At 34.4% G+C, this 19,332-nt stretch overlaps 3 protein-coding genes across 11 annotated transcripts in view; 1 reads left to right on the top strand and 2 right to left on the bottom strand.

Moving 5' to 3' along the window:
• Nucleotides 1-4,797: 4,797 nt before the first annotated feature.
• Nucleotides 4,798-13,303, bottom strand: LOC123686015 (lactoperoxidase). Of its 2 annotated transcripts, none has more exons than XM_045625928.1 (10): nt 13,185-13,303; nt 13,074-13,125; nt 12,348-12,486; nt 11,495-11,869; nt 10,947-11,155; nt 8,060-8,608; nt 7,595-7,792; nt 7,019-7,323; nt 6,595-6,818; nt 4,798-5,442 (listed from the first exon to the last, which is right to left on the bottom strand). In XM_045625928.1, the coding sequence occupies exons 3-10, from the start codon at nt 12,479-12,481 to the stop codon at nt 5,046-5,048; spliced, it is 2,391 nt and encodes a 796-aa protein (XP_045481884.1). In that variant the 5' UTR covers nt 12,482-12,486; nt 13,074-13,125; nt 13,185-13,303; the 3' UTR covers nt 4,798-5,045. The 2 variants fall into 2 exon arrangements, with proteins under 2 accessions (XP_045481884.1, XP_045481883.1); XM_045625927.1 differs by having other exon boundaries at nt 13,074-13,130; nt 13,185-13,298.
• Nucleotides 13,304-15,536: 2,233 nt separating this feature from the next.
• On the bottom strand, nt 15,537-16,804 carry LOC123686040 (synaptophysin-like protein 2). Of its 2 annotated transcripts, XM_045625974.1 has the most exons (5): nt 16,571-16,804; nt 16,204-16,488; nt 15,984-16,148; nt 15,760-15,885; nt 15,537-15,669 (listed from the first exon to the last, which is right to left on the bottom strand). In XM_045625974.1, the coding sequence occupies exons 1-4, from the start codon at nt 16,628-16,630 to the stop codon at nt 15,778-15,780; spliced, it is 618 nt and encodes a 205-aa protein (XP_045481930.1). In that variant the 5' UTR covers nt 16,631-16,804; the 3' UTR covers nt 15,537-15,669; nt 15,760-15,777. The 2 variants fall into 2 exon arrangements, with proteins under 2 accessions (XP_045481930.1, XP_045481931.1); XM_045625975.1 differs by having other exon boundaries at nt 15,537-15,885.
• A 1,235-nt stretch (nt 16,805-18,039) lies between these two features.
• LOC123685740 (proteoglycan 4) overlaps nt 18,040-19,332 on the top strand; it is a 48,128-nt gene continuing 46,835 nt past the window's right edge. For 3 of the 7 annotated variants that reach the window (XM_045625591.1, XM_045625592.1, XM_045625589.1), the window contains exon 1: nt 18,041-18,461. In XM_045625591.1, the coding sequence (XP_045481547.1) occupies nt 18,398-18,461 (64 nt within the window). In that variant the 5' untranslated portion in view covers nt 18,041-18,397. Of the gene's footprint in view, nt 18,462-19,332 lie in introns of all 7 variants that reach the window. The other 4 variants (XM_045625595.1, XM_045625593.1, XM_045625590.1 and 1 more) reach the window with 3 other exon arrangements.

The following is a 19,332-nucleotide window of genomic DNA, read 5'->3' as shown; positions in this document are numbered from 1 at the left end:
GTCATATTCCCAAGACAAATGTGTCCCTGTTGAAACATATCCCGGCCCATACCATAACACTACCCCCTCGGAATGGATGGACTTCTTGGACATAGCGACGATTACGGGGTATGCGTAGGATTGTCCATACCCTTATTCTTCGAGAATCTGGATTCATCAGTGAAAAGGACACTACGCCAATGATATTTCCAATTGATATGTTGCCTTGCCCATTCCAGTCTTTGACGCTTATGGTCACGTGTTAATGGAACTCCTCTTAATGGACGTCTAGAACCTAGAATCTAGATTCACCTCTCTCAAACGTCGTCTGATGGTTTCGATGGAAACTTGGACCCCATCCCCATTCTACACGTATATGAAGGGTTTCTTCTCGCCGAAACGGTGATGAAACGATCCTGAGCAGGTGTTGTTTTTCGTTGCCCACCAAGCCTTGGTCTTTCCAACACGGAACCTGTCTCCCTGAACCTACTCCAAAGTTGAGATATCACACTTTGGCTGACTTGGAGCCTTTCCGCTACAACAACCTGAGTTAGGCCACCCTGTAGCATTCCGATAGTCCTATTAGCCTCAGCGTTTGTTAATTTACGTCTTGGCATTTTCAGAAAACTCGTTTCAAATTGAAGCCGTTGATAAACTGACTCCATTTCAAAGTAAGAACATTCATGAAGCATTTACGCAAAGAACCAAACTTCAGAAAAAAGCCGACCAGATTGACGAAATGTCTCATATTGATTTTTATTGGATCGATTCAAGTTGATATTGAGTTTTAAATGATTTTACAGCGATTTTCTCGAGGATTACATACTTTCCAAAACAATTGAATACTATATCCCTAACTCTTGTGGAGCAGTATATTTCCCTATGTCTTGGTTTCTGTTCTGGATAATAGAAAAATTCTAAAACATTTCTTCAGTAATTTTTATTAGTACTCATATAAGTCTTATAGTTCTCGAGATGCTTCCAGTAAGCATCGAATTTAGGATACTCTGTCCAGCCGGCCGTCCGGACAGAATTGATTTTGACCTCGAATTCTTCATCATTTCAGACATGCAGGCAGCATGTTGTTCCTCTGGAATAAACGCGTAAAAAGTTTGAGGTCACAGAAAAGCCGATCTCAATGATAGATTAAAAAGTTTTCTGTATTATGTATCAAAAATTCGTCGAACAGTATCTGGATTCAACAATAGTAATGGGTTCCTTTCACAACTACAAATCAATCGTCAATGTCGAATCATCACGATCCTATTTGTTGATAGTACATGATCATAACATAACCAGATTACAGGGAATACGTAATCAGTCTGGATTAAATAACTTTGTTGAAACGATGCCGACATAGAACTCTTCACCAGATCCTCCGTTCCCACCGATGCGCACCTGCTCTCAGCGGAAGGTGACGACTTCGAACGAACCTCGACGTTCATTCCACCACGGTCGAACGTAGCGGAAAATCCATTACGTACGTACACTAAGTTGGAAAATGTTTGATCAAAGTTAGTTTGAAATAGTTTTTGTAAATTATGTAAATTTTGAGTTTCAATTAATTTTAATTCAGGCAGATTGTCATTTTGGTAGATCTCAGCAAATAAAAGTACCGTAGTAGCGGTGTGACTTTGCACCACTTTTTATAGTTTTCTTGGTGTAACTTTTTCGTTTTTTTGTGAAATGAGTTCTGTGCAAAGTATGTTTAGTTTGAACATTTTAGTTGTCGACTGCTGTGGTTAGAATCAGATGAAAAGGTGCACACTTCTTTTTTCTTATTTTTAAAAATTTGGCAAAGTGACCAGCAAATCGGTGCGAGTTTGCCAATGCCTTAAAAATGCTTTTTTTGGCAATTTAATGAAGTGCTGGCGGTATATGTCAGTTCACTAATACCTCCGGGACATATATTTGTTAATTTTATGCCAAAGAGTTCTTCTGGGAATGTTGTACACTTCGGAAGCTGTATGTATTGAAATATTTTGATTTCGAACTGCATTGATTGCTAGGATTAGTGTTTTTCCGTATATGGAACTTCTTTTTGTATCGACGACCCATAATTGTGCCTCAAAATAAAACAAGTGAGACAAATTTGGTATGTGGCAATGTCTACCGCCAAAGGGCCACAATAGAAAAATTTTCCGAAATGTCGAAATCCTCTCAACCAAATATTTTCAGTTTTTTTTTAAGTGACGTTTAATGAATGTAAAGTAAGCTGCTTAATATATTTCGATGTACCGTTGGTCATATTTTCTGCACAACTCCTAGTATTTCGCATATGTACCTATAACATACCGTAGTCACACCGCTCTACCGTATCTATAAAAAAATCATCAACTTTTCATAGATAGGTTTGTATCAATTCAACTGGTTGGTGCTTTGTGCGTGATATGTACTAACTGACAAAGAAACTGTAACACCCAGAAGGAGCTGTTTAAACTTTATTTTTTTTTTGGTAAAACATAGATAGTATAGTGAGGAGTAAATGATTGAGTTTGGAGAAAAAAATCGTGAAGGTTTTTTCATGTGAACAATTTTTGTTACTTAAATATTGTAGTCGTTTTTGCAAGTTTTTTAAATTTTACAACAAACCAGCTGTTCGAGAAGATCCAAAGTCGATGTTAAGTTGTTAAAATGCTTAAGGCACGTGTACGCGGAATTTATCGCCAGCTAAATGAATTTGAAAGAGGTCGAATTATTGATCTACGGGAGACGGGGTTGTCATTTCGAGAAATCGCTTACCGTACAAACAGAAATCCAACTACTGTTATGAGATGTGTCAAGCGTGGTTCGATAATGCCCAAAATCGAAGAAGAGTAGGCACTGGACGATGGGGCACGAATGAAGTTCAAGATCGACCTCTAAGACTTATGGCCATTAGAGACCGATTTGCGACAACTCGATCTTTGACTGATGAGTGGTTAGAAGAACAAGGCCATCATGTAACTGTCCAAACGGTTTAGTTTTTTAGACTGCAGCATTATCGACCCCATCTTGTGTTACCTCTGAGGTTGAGCAACGCCGGTAACGATTACAGTGGTGCAGAGAACGTCAACATTGTCTTTTCTAAAAAATCTCGATTCTCTTAGGGTGCACATGATGGCCGAAGAAGGGTTAGACCACGTCGGGGGGAAAAATGTGAACCTCAGTTTGATGTTGAGCGTCCTGTACACCGGACAGTAGGCGCTATGGTATGGGGTGCTATTGCACATGCAAGTAGGTCACCTTTAGATTCGAGATAACATGACAGTGCTGCGTTACCTTCAAGAAATAGTGGAGCCATATGTTCTCCCCGAGAATCCAATATTTCAGTGAGATAATGCCCGACCTCATGTTGCCAGAGTTAGTTTAAACTTTTTCGAAGCGACCCAAGTGAATCTTTTGCCATGGCTGCCCAGATCCCCCGATCTTTCGCCCATAGAGCATGTTTGGGACATAATAGGTAGAAGGCTTGGAAATTTAACCCAGCCCCCACGGACTTTGGCGGCTCTGAGACATGAAGTACAAGTAGCTTGGAATAGTATCCCTCAAGAAGAAATAGACCATCTTATTGCATTAATGCGGAGACGTGTTGGGCAGTGTATAGATAATTGCGGTGGACAAACACATTTTTAATAAATTTATAAAAAAAAATTGCAAACCCTTCGTTTTTTCTCCAAATTTCAATCATTATTTCCTTGCTATACTATCTTTGTTTTACCAACAAAAGAATTAAAATTTAAACAGTTTCTTTGTCAGTTAGTATATTTAAAGAGGTGTTCGTTATTAGAAAAGTACAGAATTACGGTAAGAGACACGTTGGCGTTTATTTATGGTTATTTGTTATTGCCCAACGAAAGACATTGTGCAAGGTGTCCCAAATTCCATGCTCACTGGAAACATCTCGAGAACGGGGTCTATATTTTTTTTTCGAAAAATCGACTTTATTCGTCAATATAGTCACTTTCAAGAGTGATACAATCATGTACTCCAACGCTCAGAACCGAGATGCAACAGTGAAGCGACCGTTTCAAGCGTTTCTATTTGAGGGGCGGCAATTCGGCACAATTTGCTGGTCGCCTTTTCATATTTCATCCTAGATTCCTAAAAACAACATTAGGTTGTTCCGATCTGCTGCATTTGTCATCATTCCCTGCAATCAAAATCTCCAAACCGCCTTAACTAAGCTGCCTGCATAATATAATATATATATATATAACCAGAATGCCCTTTTAACCCCATTGAAAGAGGCATAAAATCAATATATATTTCACAAGGAAAAAAACATTACTACTTTCGCTTTCGAATTATTTGGAAACCGAATGTTCACACATTCAACATATAAAAAATTTCTACGATTTTGCATTTGAAACTAGTTACTGTTGATTATCAAATATTTTTAGCAAACATTTCAATATTCTTCATTCAATAAAATAATTTTTTTACGCACGATTGCATGATTCGTCATCGGAAGAAGAAAGTTCTGTGTTATCATCGGAACACGTGCTGCTTCTTTTTGTTTTTGGTGTGGTTATGATGTAGGACATGTTGTTATTAATGCTTTTCCAGCAGGGGCGCCGAAAAATTCTTTGCTTCAGGCGCCAATGTATTATAAACATGCACGTCCCAAAATATGCATACCGTTACCTTAACAGCTGATGTTTGATATTTTGTGAAGATTGTATCGTCATTTTATGTGCTTTCACAGTTCCTTAAGAAAATAGTCCCAAAAAAGCGATGAATGACTTTGTATTGAAAGAATCATTCAATATTTTCACTTTCCAGTATTTTTTTCTGGGATATTTGATCTCATAGGTAATAATGTAAATAAAACTCACATTCTGATTATAATTATATATTATGTTTGGTTTATTAATTCTCTAATAGTAACTGAAATATAAAAAATAAAAGAAACATCAATTTCTGCATGAACCTACTCTATCACTGTTTGTTTGCCAATATATCGAATATATGATAAAATTGGAATATTTTTCTCAGTACACAAACCAATACAGTGATTATAAAGAAGGCTAGCTTTTTCGTACTTCTTCGGTAATAAAAATAAATAAAAACACAGTATTCAAGATTTATGTCGGATTTGTCGTTTTCACTTCTATTGAATTTTTACCAATAGAAAGCCTTTCCATGTGATCCTTCCAAGCCTCAAGGTCCACACCCGGTATATCTTCACATGCCTTCAACTCATTACCTTCCCTACTCCTCTCCATAACCCAGGGTTGTATTTGGGTAACATTATCAGAATTTTCGCATATTATCTTTGCCAAACTGATTTTACGAATTTCATTCAATTGTTGAGTAGTGAATCCCGTGAATACATCAGGAGTTTCGTACCAAAAACGGTCACCATATTTGAGCCTTACAAATTGGTCCAAAATCAAGCATGTGAGCGTAGGGCCTAATATACTTTCTCCCAATGGTTTCTCACTCAAGGCTCCGGTATACAGATCTATATCGGCTACATCACTAAAAAAGAAATTCTGATTAGAAAGGACAAAGTTCCTGTCATTTGTCATTTACACATTCCAGTTAATTGTCAAAACTCGATGGATCACGTCCAAATAAGTTAGCTGTATCTATTTTTTTAGAGATAATTATGAATAATTCGTAGTTACCTCTCGTCTGACAGAGATTTATATTTGATCTTTTAGTAAAACCAACGAAAATTTTGAATTTCTATTGTGAAAATGAGAGCGTATTCCTCTACATATTATTCATGGAGCAGATAAAAACAGATTGTGGTAGCTCTTTACTAGCCCAAGAGGAGGCTCCACAATTCCAGGAAAAACGTCACGTTTGGTACAAACCCAACCGTTTTATGGCAAATTCATCACGCTCCGCTATAGAGATGAGGGGTGTATAAGGCAGGAACCACTGAGTTGGTCCCGGGATGAAATTTCGAGAGAGAGGGTGTAACATAAAAATTTGTTAAAAATTCCACGCGAAAAAATAATAGGTTAAAGTTCAATTTGTGGAATAGTATAAAAATTATTAGTTATATTCAATTTGGTGGAGGTTCAAATTTAAATGATAGATTCCTAGGATAATTTCAAGAAAAAAAGCACATTGGCCCGCAAACGCTTTGTTTTCGATTGTTTTTGATTTTTTTCAAGTTTTTTTTCTTATAGCGAATTCCCTCCATAAAATATTCAATTTAAATTTGGCAGAAATATTTTCAATTTGAAGTTTTTTTCATCATGTTATATGCTAATTTTAAATGCAAATCTACAGAACTTCTTTTTTGTGTACTACTGGTAGTTTAGAAACATACATACATACAAACATAGATAAGAAGAAACTCTGGTTCAATACTACACTTTTTGGTTTCTTCTAGTCTTGTCGTATCTGTTACCAATTTCGAGAAAATATTTCAAACAGTTCTATAGTAATCCTCAGGAAAATCCAAATTATTATAAATCTTAATTATATAATCTGGTACTTATTCGATTCGATAAACTGATATTATCATCACAAAAAAGTTGGACGTCAAGAAATACCCTGAATCTCGAAAACAAAGCGTTTTTGCAGGCCCATGTTTATAGGACTTTTTTCTTGAAATTATTCAAGGAATCTTTCATTTTACTTTGTACAACCAATTTACGATTAAATTTTTGTTACCTATAAATAGATTGAATGTTATTCAAAGAATCATCTTCCATGTCATTCGAAAGATCTTCGAAGGTTTTTGGTTTTGAGAAGCCACAATGATGTCTCCATTCTACGTAACCTGGCAGACCATGATCTCTACCTCTCTGTATATTCAAGGAAACCAAGTCCAGTCCATACTTTTTGGGTTTGGTGGAATTTTTCCCATCGTCCATTTCGAAAAGATGCTGTTTCAACTGAAAGAGAATTTGAAAATAACTTTTTTCATTTTATTGATTGACTCCGTATTTATTTCACAACAACGTCCCCACGCTCTGCTATGAAGATTAGAGGTGTATATGGCAGGTACCACTGAGTTGCCATATTGACGATTCCATCAGAGGTCTGGCACTTTTTTTATTTACGTTTTCCGACTAGAATAAATATTTTTAAATACCTCATTCGTAAAATATGGATCATATGCTTCAATGTTGGTATCCATAGCTCCCCTCATTGCCCTATCCATTTCGCCAGGTTCATACAGTTTGAAAGGATTAAACAGCATTTTGTGCATCTGGATAAACTCGGGGCTTGTTCTGTCACTAGCCAATAATTTCATAAGACCAGGTATTATTGTGTGTGCGAATCTGAATGCAGCAGTAGCAAAGTGATTTGCTATCGAAGCATCAATAGTCTTGTTGTATTTATGGAAGCGACCTTCTTTTTGTGGCCATAAGTCCAGTTCAGTCATAAGTTTAGGACCTGTAATACAAAAATGAATTATGTTCACATAATTCAAGTAGAAATTCACTGAATAATAATATATTGAATTTAAGGCTTAACATTGTTTGTTCATTTGGAAAAGGAGCGCAGTAAGTATCTTCTTGTAAGTATATTTGCCTATACCACAAAAAGGTTTCGAGCCAATGAAAGGAGTTTGTGCACCTTTTCGCGAAGTGAATAATCAGTTGAATTTTGCAGCTGTTTGCTATGTGTTTCTTGTAAGTTCCTATACCATCCACGATATTCTTACCTAATAATATTGGAAGGAATTCTCTATAGGTAATATGCTGCATTTCTGCTCCTACAATTTTTCGGCTCTCTTGAAAAAGTTTTTCATCATTCCAATGGGGATTTATTTGAGATAGATTATTGGCAATCTTGTTGTGATGGCGTGCCCATATAGTGTGCATGCTAGTCAAATGGAGATTTTCATTTGATCTCGGATCTCCTATAAAAAAGAATGCTTCGAATAAAATTTTGCTAATATGTATATAATGAGAGAAATAAAAACGCATTAGTAAGACGTTAATTGAAAACTTTACCACCTCGGAATATTTCAGTCTCAATAAACTATCTGAAAATATACCGGAAGGTGTTGAATTGATGTTCTTGATACGAAATATATATTGGTGTGAAATGTATTTTGCGAAATGGAAATTTAGAAACTTAGGTATTGCCTAAATTTCGACATATAGATTGAATAAATTTTCCTTACCAGCTTCAAAACAGTATTCTCCCTTTTTTCCTGCTTCTAACCTGTTGCATCCGTCATTCAAATTGGTAGACACAGGTAAGAGGGTCCTGTTATCCTTGGTAACGTGCATCTTCAAGAGACCTTTATTCATTGCCCTAAGTTCATCCACGAGAGATTTCTCCACCCCGTATATTACAGAACCATCGATGAAGGCCGTAACTTGGTTCATTTGTTCTCTAGCACCAAGACAGCAAGTTGGTGATGGTGCTGATCTAACGAACTCCATGCAAGTCACATTTTCAGCCATTAAAGGATCATTCTTTTCTATTAAGACTGGAAAGCATTCAGGGTGGACAATGGTCCTGTTGATACAACAGGAGATGCTGCTGCCGTTAGAACCTTTGCTCAGAGCAGTGGCTGTTATGTCGTGGTCCAGGAATTGACCCCAAACCGCCAACATAACTGAGAATTTGTTATCGTCTCTATAATATGGGCGGTGAACTGATAAGCTTACAGTTCTTGCTGATGGAAGAGGCGCTCCTGATTTAGACAATCTGGGACTGCTAATTCCTAAAAAATGGATATTGGGTTGATTAGGCTCTCACATTTTGAAAATTTCAATTTTTTTAATTTTATCTTACACTCAATGGATGTTGTATTCTTAAATTTAAAAAAAAATTAATTTGATTCTTTCTCGTCCTTGTTTTACAGGATGAAATTCACATTATACGGTGAAGATCATTCAGACAGACGATCAATATCCTCTGTACCCAAACTTTGTCATCTTTATTTTCGACTAAATAAACGCAGTAGTTTAAACTTTGACTTTGTCAATTACTTTTTATTTATACATTTGTGGTACTTCAACTTATACCTATTTTCTTTGTGTTATTTGTTGCATTGATGAAGTCTAAATCGTTGGTGCAGTCCAAATTGGTCTCCTAATTTCAATGGCCCTAAATTAAAGAAATCTTGGACCAGCGCATTCACCATTTCTCATCGCCTAACTTTTCCTATTGCACCTTGAATTTGATGTCAACTATATTCGATTTCAAAGTACCTTTTGAAACGGTCATCGATGACTGTTCAATAATGATCATTGCATTGAACTTCGTAAATCGCTTGGACAAAAAGTCCCACATGCGCAATAGCGTTGGATCAAAATCAGAAAGAGGCACAGGTATTGGGCTATATGGACCTAAAACAAGGTTTTCTAGATCACTGGGAAGTGAGCCCTCTATCTTGCAAACCGAGACACTAGCTGTCTATACTTGTGCCCAAGAGTGTCTCAAAAAAAGCCTCAAAGGAGCGCATATTTACATCACTACGGGCAACCCAGGACAAGCTGAGATCCCTGGAATCAGCCAAGAGTCTCTGCTGACATGGAAGTGCCGTAATACCATAAAGCAACTGGCCAGAGGGAATAAAGTAACTCTACTATGGGTATCGGGGCATTGAGGTATTGAAAGGAGACGAAAAAGCTAATGAACAATGAACAGCAAGGTTAACACCTGTTGGTTCTGAGCCCTTCTGTGGGCTTGAAAAAGACCAATATAGGGCAGCGGTTCAACAATTAGAGTGGGACAATAAAAAAAAACACTCTGGGTCTTGCTCAGGCAAAGAATTTTGTGTTTTTATTGCACTACGAGCTCGTCTTTGTCCGAGGTTTATCTATTCTCTTTCTCGACATCGCCCCTTATTTGCCATCTGTGATTTTCGCATTCGTCATCGGTATACACTTACCCGTTGTTTTAGGTGTTTTGTATTAATCTCGTCACAAAATTTCAATACTGCTTTGTATTATTCTCGTCACAAAATTTCAATACTGTAGTTATCAAAGAACTGAACTGAGTAATTCGCATCGAAAAATTGTATGGGCTGTGTTGTACAATTTATTATGTCCCATTCAAATTGCAATTCATTTGTGAAGACATTTGTTTTGAATTGATTGTATCTACAGGGTGTTCCTAAATTGGAAGTTCAATTAAAAATGACAGATACAGGTGTTAAAGTTCCAATATTCCAATTTGAAATTTTCATATCTAATATGCTAATTTTGAATGCAAATCTACAGGGTGAATGTTTTTTGGAAGGTTGCCTGCTTCTTTCCTCCAGAATTATTTTTTTGTGAACCACTGGTAGTTTAGGAAAATTTGAAAGGAAACTCTGGTTTAGTACTACTCTTTCTGGTTTGTTGTATTTTGTATATAGTACCTAATTCTCAGGAAAATCCAAATTATTATGAATATTCAGTTAGGTAGCTGTGATTAATTAATTAAGTTAAGTTTTGGTACTTATTTACCAACTCTGTAGCGAAGATTAATTAAGATTCGATAAACTGGTTGAACATCACAAAAAGTAGGACTACAAGAAAACACCCTGTATCTCGAAAACAAAGCGTTTGTGGGCATATGTTTATGGGACATTTTATTCTTGAAATTATCCAAGAAATCTCTCATTGTCCTTCGTTGCTCCAATTCAGGAACACCCAGTATGAGATAAAAGAATAATCGAATTGATAATAAAAAAAATTATTTCGAGTAATTCGGTTCGAATTTCGTTATCGAACCTCTTTTCTCACATTACAGATATGACTAAACGTTGTCATCAAAAAAATTTTATTCTCTTAAAAGAAAACTGAATATTTAAAATTATTTATTTTATTGTCTTTACTTGTATTCATATCGACCTTGAGTTCAATGTCAGAATAATGGAATGAATTTTTCATATTTAACTTTTTTATACAACCGAAAACCTACACCCAACACACAATAACACCCCCCCCCCCCCTAAACAAAATCCTAACCTCTCATTAAATTAATGATTTCGAAATATTGTCCATATGGATATGAAAATGTTAATAAAAACGACATCATTTTCAATTGGAATTAATTAATAATGAACTTACCATCACCATAATTTGGTGGCAGAACTCTTCGGAAAGGTCTGAATGCAGCTCCAAAAGATGCTGCGTGATCAAGATTGTTGCAAGTGCCATCAAAACTCCTATAATTCTTATATTTGTTACAAGGGAGCGTATCCAAATTGCAAAATTGTTCAAGAAGTGTAGTTGTTCCATTAGGACATATCTTTTTCATTTTATCCGAAAATTCGTTTCTGCCAACAAAAATTATCCATTGAAAACACTATTAACATTATAGTTTTCGCGCTCATCTTGTTTCAAGGAAATAACTGGTTTTCATTTTCAGGGAATTTCTGTAATTTCCAAATTTTGAGATTGCTCTTAAAATATTGTGATTGACTTTTGATTGGTTAAGTCAGTATGTAAAAACACATTTTTCTTCAATAAATCGACTTCATTAGTCAACATAGTCACCTTCAACTCTTCTCTAACTTTTCAATAGTTTTGAAAGTTTTGATGTTCAAGTTTGGCAAAAAAAATTACAGAAATTTTAACAAACTCCTGACTTCACTTCAATGTCTTCTTTTACTCACCTATGCATATATTTCATACCACATTCTTCCATATATCCCACTCTGGCAAGTTCAATTGCTCTTTTGGATGTAGATGTCACTGTTTGGTGCCTATAACTTGGACTGTCCACTGGCAAGGGAGGTATGTTTTTTTCAATATCGTCTTTCTCCATTAACGACACTTTACCATAAAGCAGTGCAGCCTCCCAGCTTGTCGAATTTTGTGATGTTATGTTGTTAATTTTTTGGTCATCCAATGGCCAAGTTTTGGAAAGCAGGATGTTGAACGTTTCCTCAGGGATGGTTGAATTTGTTTCGTTCAAATTTTGTTCATCATCGAATTCCATAGTTATAGAGAAAAGTATGCTCATAATGAGAGCTAGGATTACGAAACACCTGAAATTTAAATGTTTGAATAATGTCTTAAATATCAAACTCAGCATATAAAAAATAGTTTTTTATATGCGCGATTTTTCTTCATTTAAAATTTTGGTTGTAGTAGACTCCAAAAATTTGGTATTTATAAATAATTTATCATCGATTTGTCTCAACTTGAAGGTATAACCAAAAAACTGCAAGCTTCACAATAAGATTTCTTCCACTCGTTCGACGATTTAAAAGCCTATATAGGTAAATGTTGTTTCTAAGTGATAAGTTGAGAAGGTCAGGAATGTTTTTAGACAAAATAGAGAATGAGTAGATTGATAATTATAAAGATCATATCTATTTTCCGATTTGGTTCTGATTAAAAAATAAATGAGACATCCACATGAAACAAAGGTACCCAGAATTGTCCGAAAAATATAAAGTAAAAGAGTGTACGTTTTTTTTCTAAATAGCATTTAATGAATAACAAATTTTCAAATCTACTCACAGAAATGCACCACATAAGAAACATTGGAACTGCTTAATTTTTTTCCGCCTTTCTCTAGCAATGCTAGAATTGAAGAGATACTGTGGTCTATTTTCATTCGCCAAAAGTCTTGTTCTTTCGTCAGATTCGGCCATTTTTTCTGCAAATAACACAAGCAACACCTAGATAAAATCTATATTAATTCATTTAAGATGCATTAAACCGAGTGCATTTGTTCTGACGTTCAATACATGCATCTATTTTATCATTGTGTGATTTGTGAAATGTAATGATAAGATGTTCTTGCTGAAAATATTTATTTTTGACGATTGAAGTGCTTACATCGGTGATAAGTAGTCACGTTCATATAGCTGCCTTTTTACTATCATTTCAATAGATAAAGTGCTTTTAGCAAGTAGACATTTGAATAAGCTTAGTACCTATCCCTTAGGATTAACTTTTACGTCAGCGTTTCTTTTATTAGATACGGCTTTATTTGGAAGGTATTGAACTTGACAACACAATGACGTAAAATTTATAAATTTTCCTTCTAAGAACAACATCTGGTACACAATAAAGATTCTACATGCAAACAATGAACATAAATTCCCATTTGAAATGCCTACAATGTTATTATAAGTGGGAAAATATAGATAAATTTTAAATCTGTTTTTTTGCACTTTTATTAAATTGATAAAAATTATTTTTCTGCGGAAATCAATCATTTGTTTAAAAAAATTACCTTACCTTTAGATGAATGTAAGTATCTGAGTTGCTGTTTAGAACGAATATCTGAAAACTAAACTACGAACCAGTTCAAAATTTTTGTACTCCAATTTCAATCCCGCATGTACTTACAAAAAGTTTAGAATTGATATTCCAAAACAATTTTCACCAGTACAAACTTTTGTATAACAACTTCGAACCAATGTAACTTTGAAATAATTCTAAAATGTTAGATCAGGTCTGCAGTAGATACCTGAGAAAAGTGACAATCGATACTTGTATGGAAACCAATGAAGTGGATTGGAAACCCTATATCTTACAAAGTCATGTATACCTATCAGAAAGGTGATTTCTGTTAGACCTCAAAATATAATATTACCATTAAGTTATATCATATGATGAACCTCACCTTATGAATCACCTTTGCAGAATTAAATCTTTATCATTTGAATATACTTACCCATGCATGTTCTAAGATTGGGAAAAAATTTTAGCACTTGAAGAAATTTCGTTACATAGTAGCTTCTTCAGGTTTGGTACATTTTGAATAACAGTTATTTAAAATATACGAATTCTGAAGAAGCTACTGTGTATAGCGAAATAATTGTTATTTTCAAAATAAAATAGCTAGAGGTCGAAATAGGACGCATTTGAAATATATAGGTATATTATATTTGATACAGATTTGGAATATTTGGAAAAGTTGCTTTGGCCTTCTGGACGATCTTAAATTTTTCATGAATCCTGATTTGTTTGAATTTTTACATAATTTCCGAAAATGAATAATTTCATTCTTAAATGAAAAATGTCGAGATTTCTCAATTTCCTTCTGGTCTAGTATGAAGAAACATTCAAACGCTGATGTTACTTCTCCGTAACATTTAATTCCTTTTTTGAGGTCTTGAGAATTATTATCACATATTACATTTGAAGGCCACAATTCTGAGTCTTTATTTTCCATCTACAGCGATTCTACTTCCACTTGTTCATCGAAAAAAAAATCTACTCATAGTTCATATTTATAGTGATTCCTGATAGCCTCTCCTTCGAAAATGAAGTTTTTCGTTTCTAACTCCATTTAATCAAAGTGCTCTTATTTCTACAATGAAAGTCATCAGTTCTACTACCATTAAAACTTTCAACTCCATAGATAGTAAGGTTTTGCTGGTTGCATTCACTCGTTCCTTGCCCAAATCAATGTTGATAGAGCTGTTTGATTTCTTGCATGAAAGTTTTATGTTCATCAATTCCAAGAATTCATTGCATATTTGATGAGATATAAAGCTTACTGCTACTTTTCCTCTATTTGCATCTTGCAGCAAATACTCGATCAACAAACTGAGCTAAATACACAATGCAACTTTGTTAATTTCCTTTAGAAACGAATGATTATATCCTCAGTGGATCTACGGAAAGCTAATCCTTGAGAGCAAACAATTCTTTTCAAAATCATAACCTAATAGTCAGCTCCTACTAATAAGGGACCTCAACGTTATTAAAGGCAACCATTCGATTTATCAAATTTTATAACTAATACGAATAATAGCGTAGACAAGGGATTCCCATAATATTTTTCATTCGCGCCCATTGTATAAACCAGTCCGTTTCAAATGTTCATTTAAATTTATTTATTTTATTCCCTAGACATGTATCGTATATTTTTATGATTTCATTCAATACAGTAATAGGTTTCTCAAGACAAGTTTCTTCTTTTCATCACATTGATTATGTTGTTTTTTATTTGAACATTTTTTATGTATGATTTGACCCAGAAATAGGTGCAAGAAAAATGAGACAACAAATTTTTCTTATATTTATTGAAACGGATAAATCTGTAGTTACCTGATTTCAAAATATATATATAATAACTAATAACCAAACATAGCAGAAAAAGTCTATAAAAATATACATATATAGAATATCTTGAAAGCTAAAAAGAAAAGAATGTGTATGATTCGTAATTAAAGCTACCAAACAGATCATTTGAATAACACACAATATAAACATAAAATGAAACAAATAAAAATCATAGTACGAAATAATAGGATATGAACAAGTAATATCAGAAAATGTTTCTTTAAAAGCAAAAGTCATGGAGTGGATATAAAAATACATTGCTTTCTCATAGATTAAAATATTCTCTTTGAATATAAAGATCAGGGGCGCACCCAAGGGTTGGCGATTACCCCAAGAAAGATTTGGTAGAAATCTTTGTACTGAAAATACTTTTGAAACAATATATTTGGCTTAAAATTAGTGATATGTGAGCTCCAATTCTGAGGATTTTTTAAAATGGAACATCTGATTTCATTTTTTGTCAGTCGCCATACTTACTTCAAAGTTCTGAAATATAACACCCCAAACTTAATCTCTGGGTGAGCCACTGATGAAAATGTCAGGTTTTTGTGCATATTTCTGGCACTGAATTAGCTGTAGAAAAATTTGAATCACTGTTGAATTAATTTAAATATCAGTCTTTCTTTGAATTTCTAATTGGTTCACCTAAATGGTAAGGCAACTTTTTGTACAATTCTTATTTGAGTTCCCTTTATATTTAAAAGGACAGACCATAGCTTGGTGTTGTGTGTTCGAATAATTATTAAGAGGTAAAAGTAGGCTAGAAGAATAGAAAAATGTTAATAAATTGGATAAATGAAATATCGTTATAAATACTGAATAGAGGGAGTTTATGAAACTCCTTTTTCACCTCAAAACTTGTTTTTTTTTAAACACCACTGGTAGAGTGGAATTTGCTTCCTTGAAACCATGATGTCTCTTTATAAAGGAACCATAAATCTGTTGCCCATAGGAAGAAGTTCAAAAATCCAAATATCTGTAAATAATTCAATATTAGGTCTTTGTTTTATTGTTTATATTCGAATTTATGGAATGAATGAGTGCATGAACCAACATTTACATAATATAACTTACCACTGATATGTTCAAAGTGGTGAAGCTACTTTGAGTAATAGAACAGTTACAAGGATTTTCAGAAGGATCTATATCAGTCTTATTTTTTAATCCTGTCAAGCCATTGGCCCAAGCTGCACTGCTAGATAGCCAAAATACTGCCACAACAACAGTAGCACAGAAATCCTAGAAAATATTCGAAGGAGTATTGCATGAAAACTCATATAAAATAATCACTCACCGCGAGTGGGAGCTTTGGATTTTGTAGATATACTCTATCAAATTTTACATAGATTATGGAAATAGCGATGGAATATACTAAAGCCAAAAAGCCTGTCCAAACAAAAAATATAGCGTCCCCAGAAAAATCTCCATATATCTCGTATCTGTGATTACAATTCAATGTCTTATTGTACACTAAATCGAAGGGATACTCGTAAGAAACCGGATAATCTTTTCCATTGCAATGAAAGGTTAAATATCCTGTATACTCCGTTACGCAAACAAATGCGAATATAGCAAAGATCTAAAAAAGAGCATTTAAAATATCTAATAATGATTAGGTTACTTTGGTGGGCGGCAAGATATTTATTATGAAATTAACTTACAAAATGGGTAAGTCTCATAATACCCCTAGGTTCTTGCATTACATTCCAGTTGAGATCCATTTTGGGGCTTGTTTTCTCAACGTTTCAAGACGAATTATTCTAAAATATGATCTTAAATGGCGGAATTGGATAATCAAGCTTTATTGCTCATTGTTTATTCCGACAATACGCATAGGCAGATAATGATTCAAACACAAAATCGTCCAAGGTCGTTCAAAAATTGACATGAATCCTAACCTCATAAGGCAACGGAGCAGGGGATCTACCCACCCAAAAACTTTTCTTCTACTGTAATCACAGATTATATCATCGACTTTAGAACTAACATTGATTGTTGAATCTTAGAGAAATAACAAAGACTCTAAATTAATACTTGATATACCTTCCTGCAGTTTGAATTAATTTTGAGTTGAATATTTCCATTAAATTGAAAAAATTCATAGAATGCATATAAGTCGCACCATCTGGGAACTAAAGACTGAATCTAATCCTAGCTAGAGAATATATCTCAAGGGCATAAATGAAATCTATGCCTAAGAGATCTAGGAATAGTTCCTAGTCGTTTTTCTAGATGGCAAAAAGTAGATGAATTTCAGAAAAAAAATTATGAAATACATATAAGTCAGCCGGTCAAGTTGCAATATAAATCATTTATTAGAATATCCACGAACGGAATATCAAAATAGTTTGACTGAAGTTCATTGGTGGATGCGCAGGAAGAAAGCTCATCCAACATCATATTCTCATCTGGTATGATATCCGAAATGTTTTTATGAAATCCTAAAACAAGGAAGAATCAATCTCATTGTTGAACTATCCAAAATGAGAGAAATTCCGATTTTCGGAAAGAAAATTTCTGACCAGAAGGAATTTCAAATTCGAAATCTCAAGATCTTTCAAAAAAGCATCAAGATCTTTTCGATCATTTATAAAATTTTATACCATGAAGTATTTTTCGATATGAATCTACCAAAATAATGAGATATTTTTATGGAAAAAAATGCATCGCCCTTTTTGCAGATCCGATGATTTTAACGAAAAAAACACTTGTGAAGAAACTTCTCGGAAAAGAGAACATTTTTGTGTGAAAAAAACAAAGGTTTAAATCGGCTTTTTAGATGATTAGTCCTCACATTTTCTCGGTATACAGAAACTGTACAGATGTGGCTTAGGGGAACCTTGAGTGCAGGGTGACCAATGAAGCATCAACTTGTTGAAACATCTATCGACATTTCATGAAGTAATATGAGGAAGATGCCAAGATTTCAAACAGAATCTGATTACAAAATGAAACAAATTACGACGTTCTGATTTAGCTCACCTATCTCTCCTATCAAAAATAATTACTTACACCTTGAACATACGAGGGTGGGGCACAATATAGTGAGGGAGTCAATTGTATAGGGATATTTTGCAATGTCTTCAATATAAAAGAGGTGTGACATTGAAATTTTCAGTTTGATGTTTTCCTCGTGGTTGTTAGCTTGTCAGTTAGGTTTCCCGAAGAATTTTGGCAGGCCATCTAGTACCCGCGTCTTGAGCATAGTGGGGTACAGTGGTACCAACAGAGCGCTCGTTCCTAGCAGCCAAAGTGAACGGCTGGGAGGGAAAACGATTTGGACTGAATATTTTCGCTTTCTCTCTTTAAGCTGAACCCCCACTGGCACATTTCACTCAAGAACAACTTTTGATACAATTGTATATATCAGTTGCTCTAAGCACGTGCAGATCAACGGCGTGGTGTTCCTCTGTCACATTTGAGGAGAATTCCGATTTTTCTATGGGAAAGTGATTTAGCTCCTGCGTGTGACTGTGCCAACCTCCCAAATGGATTTTCTTAAAATGACCCACCACCTATTGGCGATTTTCCTAGTTGTCATTTCGATTTTCGGTAAGTTTCATTGGATTTTCTTATTTTCACTGATGTATGTGTAACAATTTCATGTGCACACATACCAACAGTTGTTCTTACTGTCAGGACCCAAAACACAAAAATTTCAACAATATTTCCAACTGTGGAAAATATAAAAACAACAAAACTGCGACAATATTTGCGGATACAAAATAAAATCCCTCCAAAAAATGTCTAATTCAACTGGTATTGTATATTGATTTTTTAAATACAGCAACGTTATTTAAAAAGTACCTCGAAGCCTGTTCGGATATATTTTGGCGCGAATAGCTGACAAATAGGTAACAGTGCAACGGAATCCCCTTTATTAAATCTAATCTAATCTGTTAGGATATAAGAATAATAAAAGAGATGAAAAACTACAACTTCATGCAAATTTCTTTTGAACGCTTCACCTCTATCATTCAAAAAATTTCCCAGAAGATGTTGAATCTTTGAAAAAAAATATATCTGGTAAAATATTCGAAAATGCGTCAATATTGTCGGATTCAAAATAAGATATCTTAAAAAAAATCTAATTTTACTAATATTGTATAGGTATATTGAACACTATTGAAAAAACTTCCCTAAAACCCAGGATGCAAGAATAATAAAATAGACTACAACACCATGCAAATCTCTTTTTATAGTCTCTATGTTTTTGCCTTTATTATAAAAAAAATATGTTATGAATTCAAAATCGTTGAAGGCAATCCCTGGTGTTCTTCAAATTGAAAATTGTTGATTCCTTCGAGATTTCATTCCTCTCATTTTATCCTTCAAAATTTAAAGATCGGATTTCCAATCTAGGAGATCAACCTTTATGACTGTTTTGATTTTCGAAAACATCTTTGGATGGCAACTACCTTTA

The sequence above is a fragment of the Harmonia axyridis genome, chromosome X, assembly GCF_914767665.1.
Source record: "Harmonia axyridis chromosome X, icHarAxyr1.1, whole genome shotgun sequence".
NCBI classification, from domain to species: domain Eukaryota; kingdom Metazoa; phylum Arthropoda; class Insecta; order Coleoptera; family Coccinellidae; genus Harmonia; species Harmonia axyridis.
This window is presented reverse-complemented; position numbering and strand designations above follow the sequence as displayed.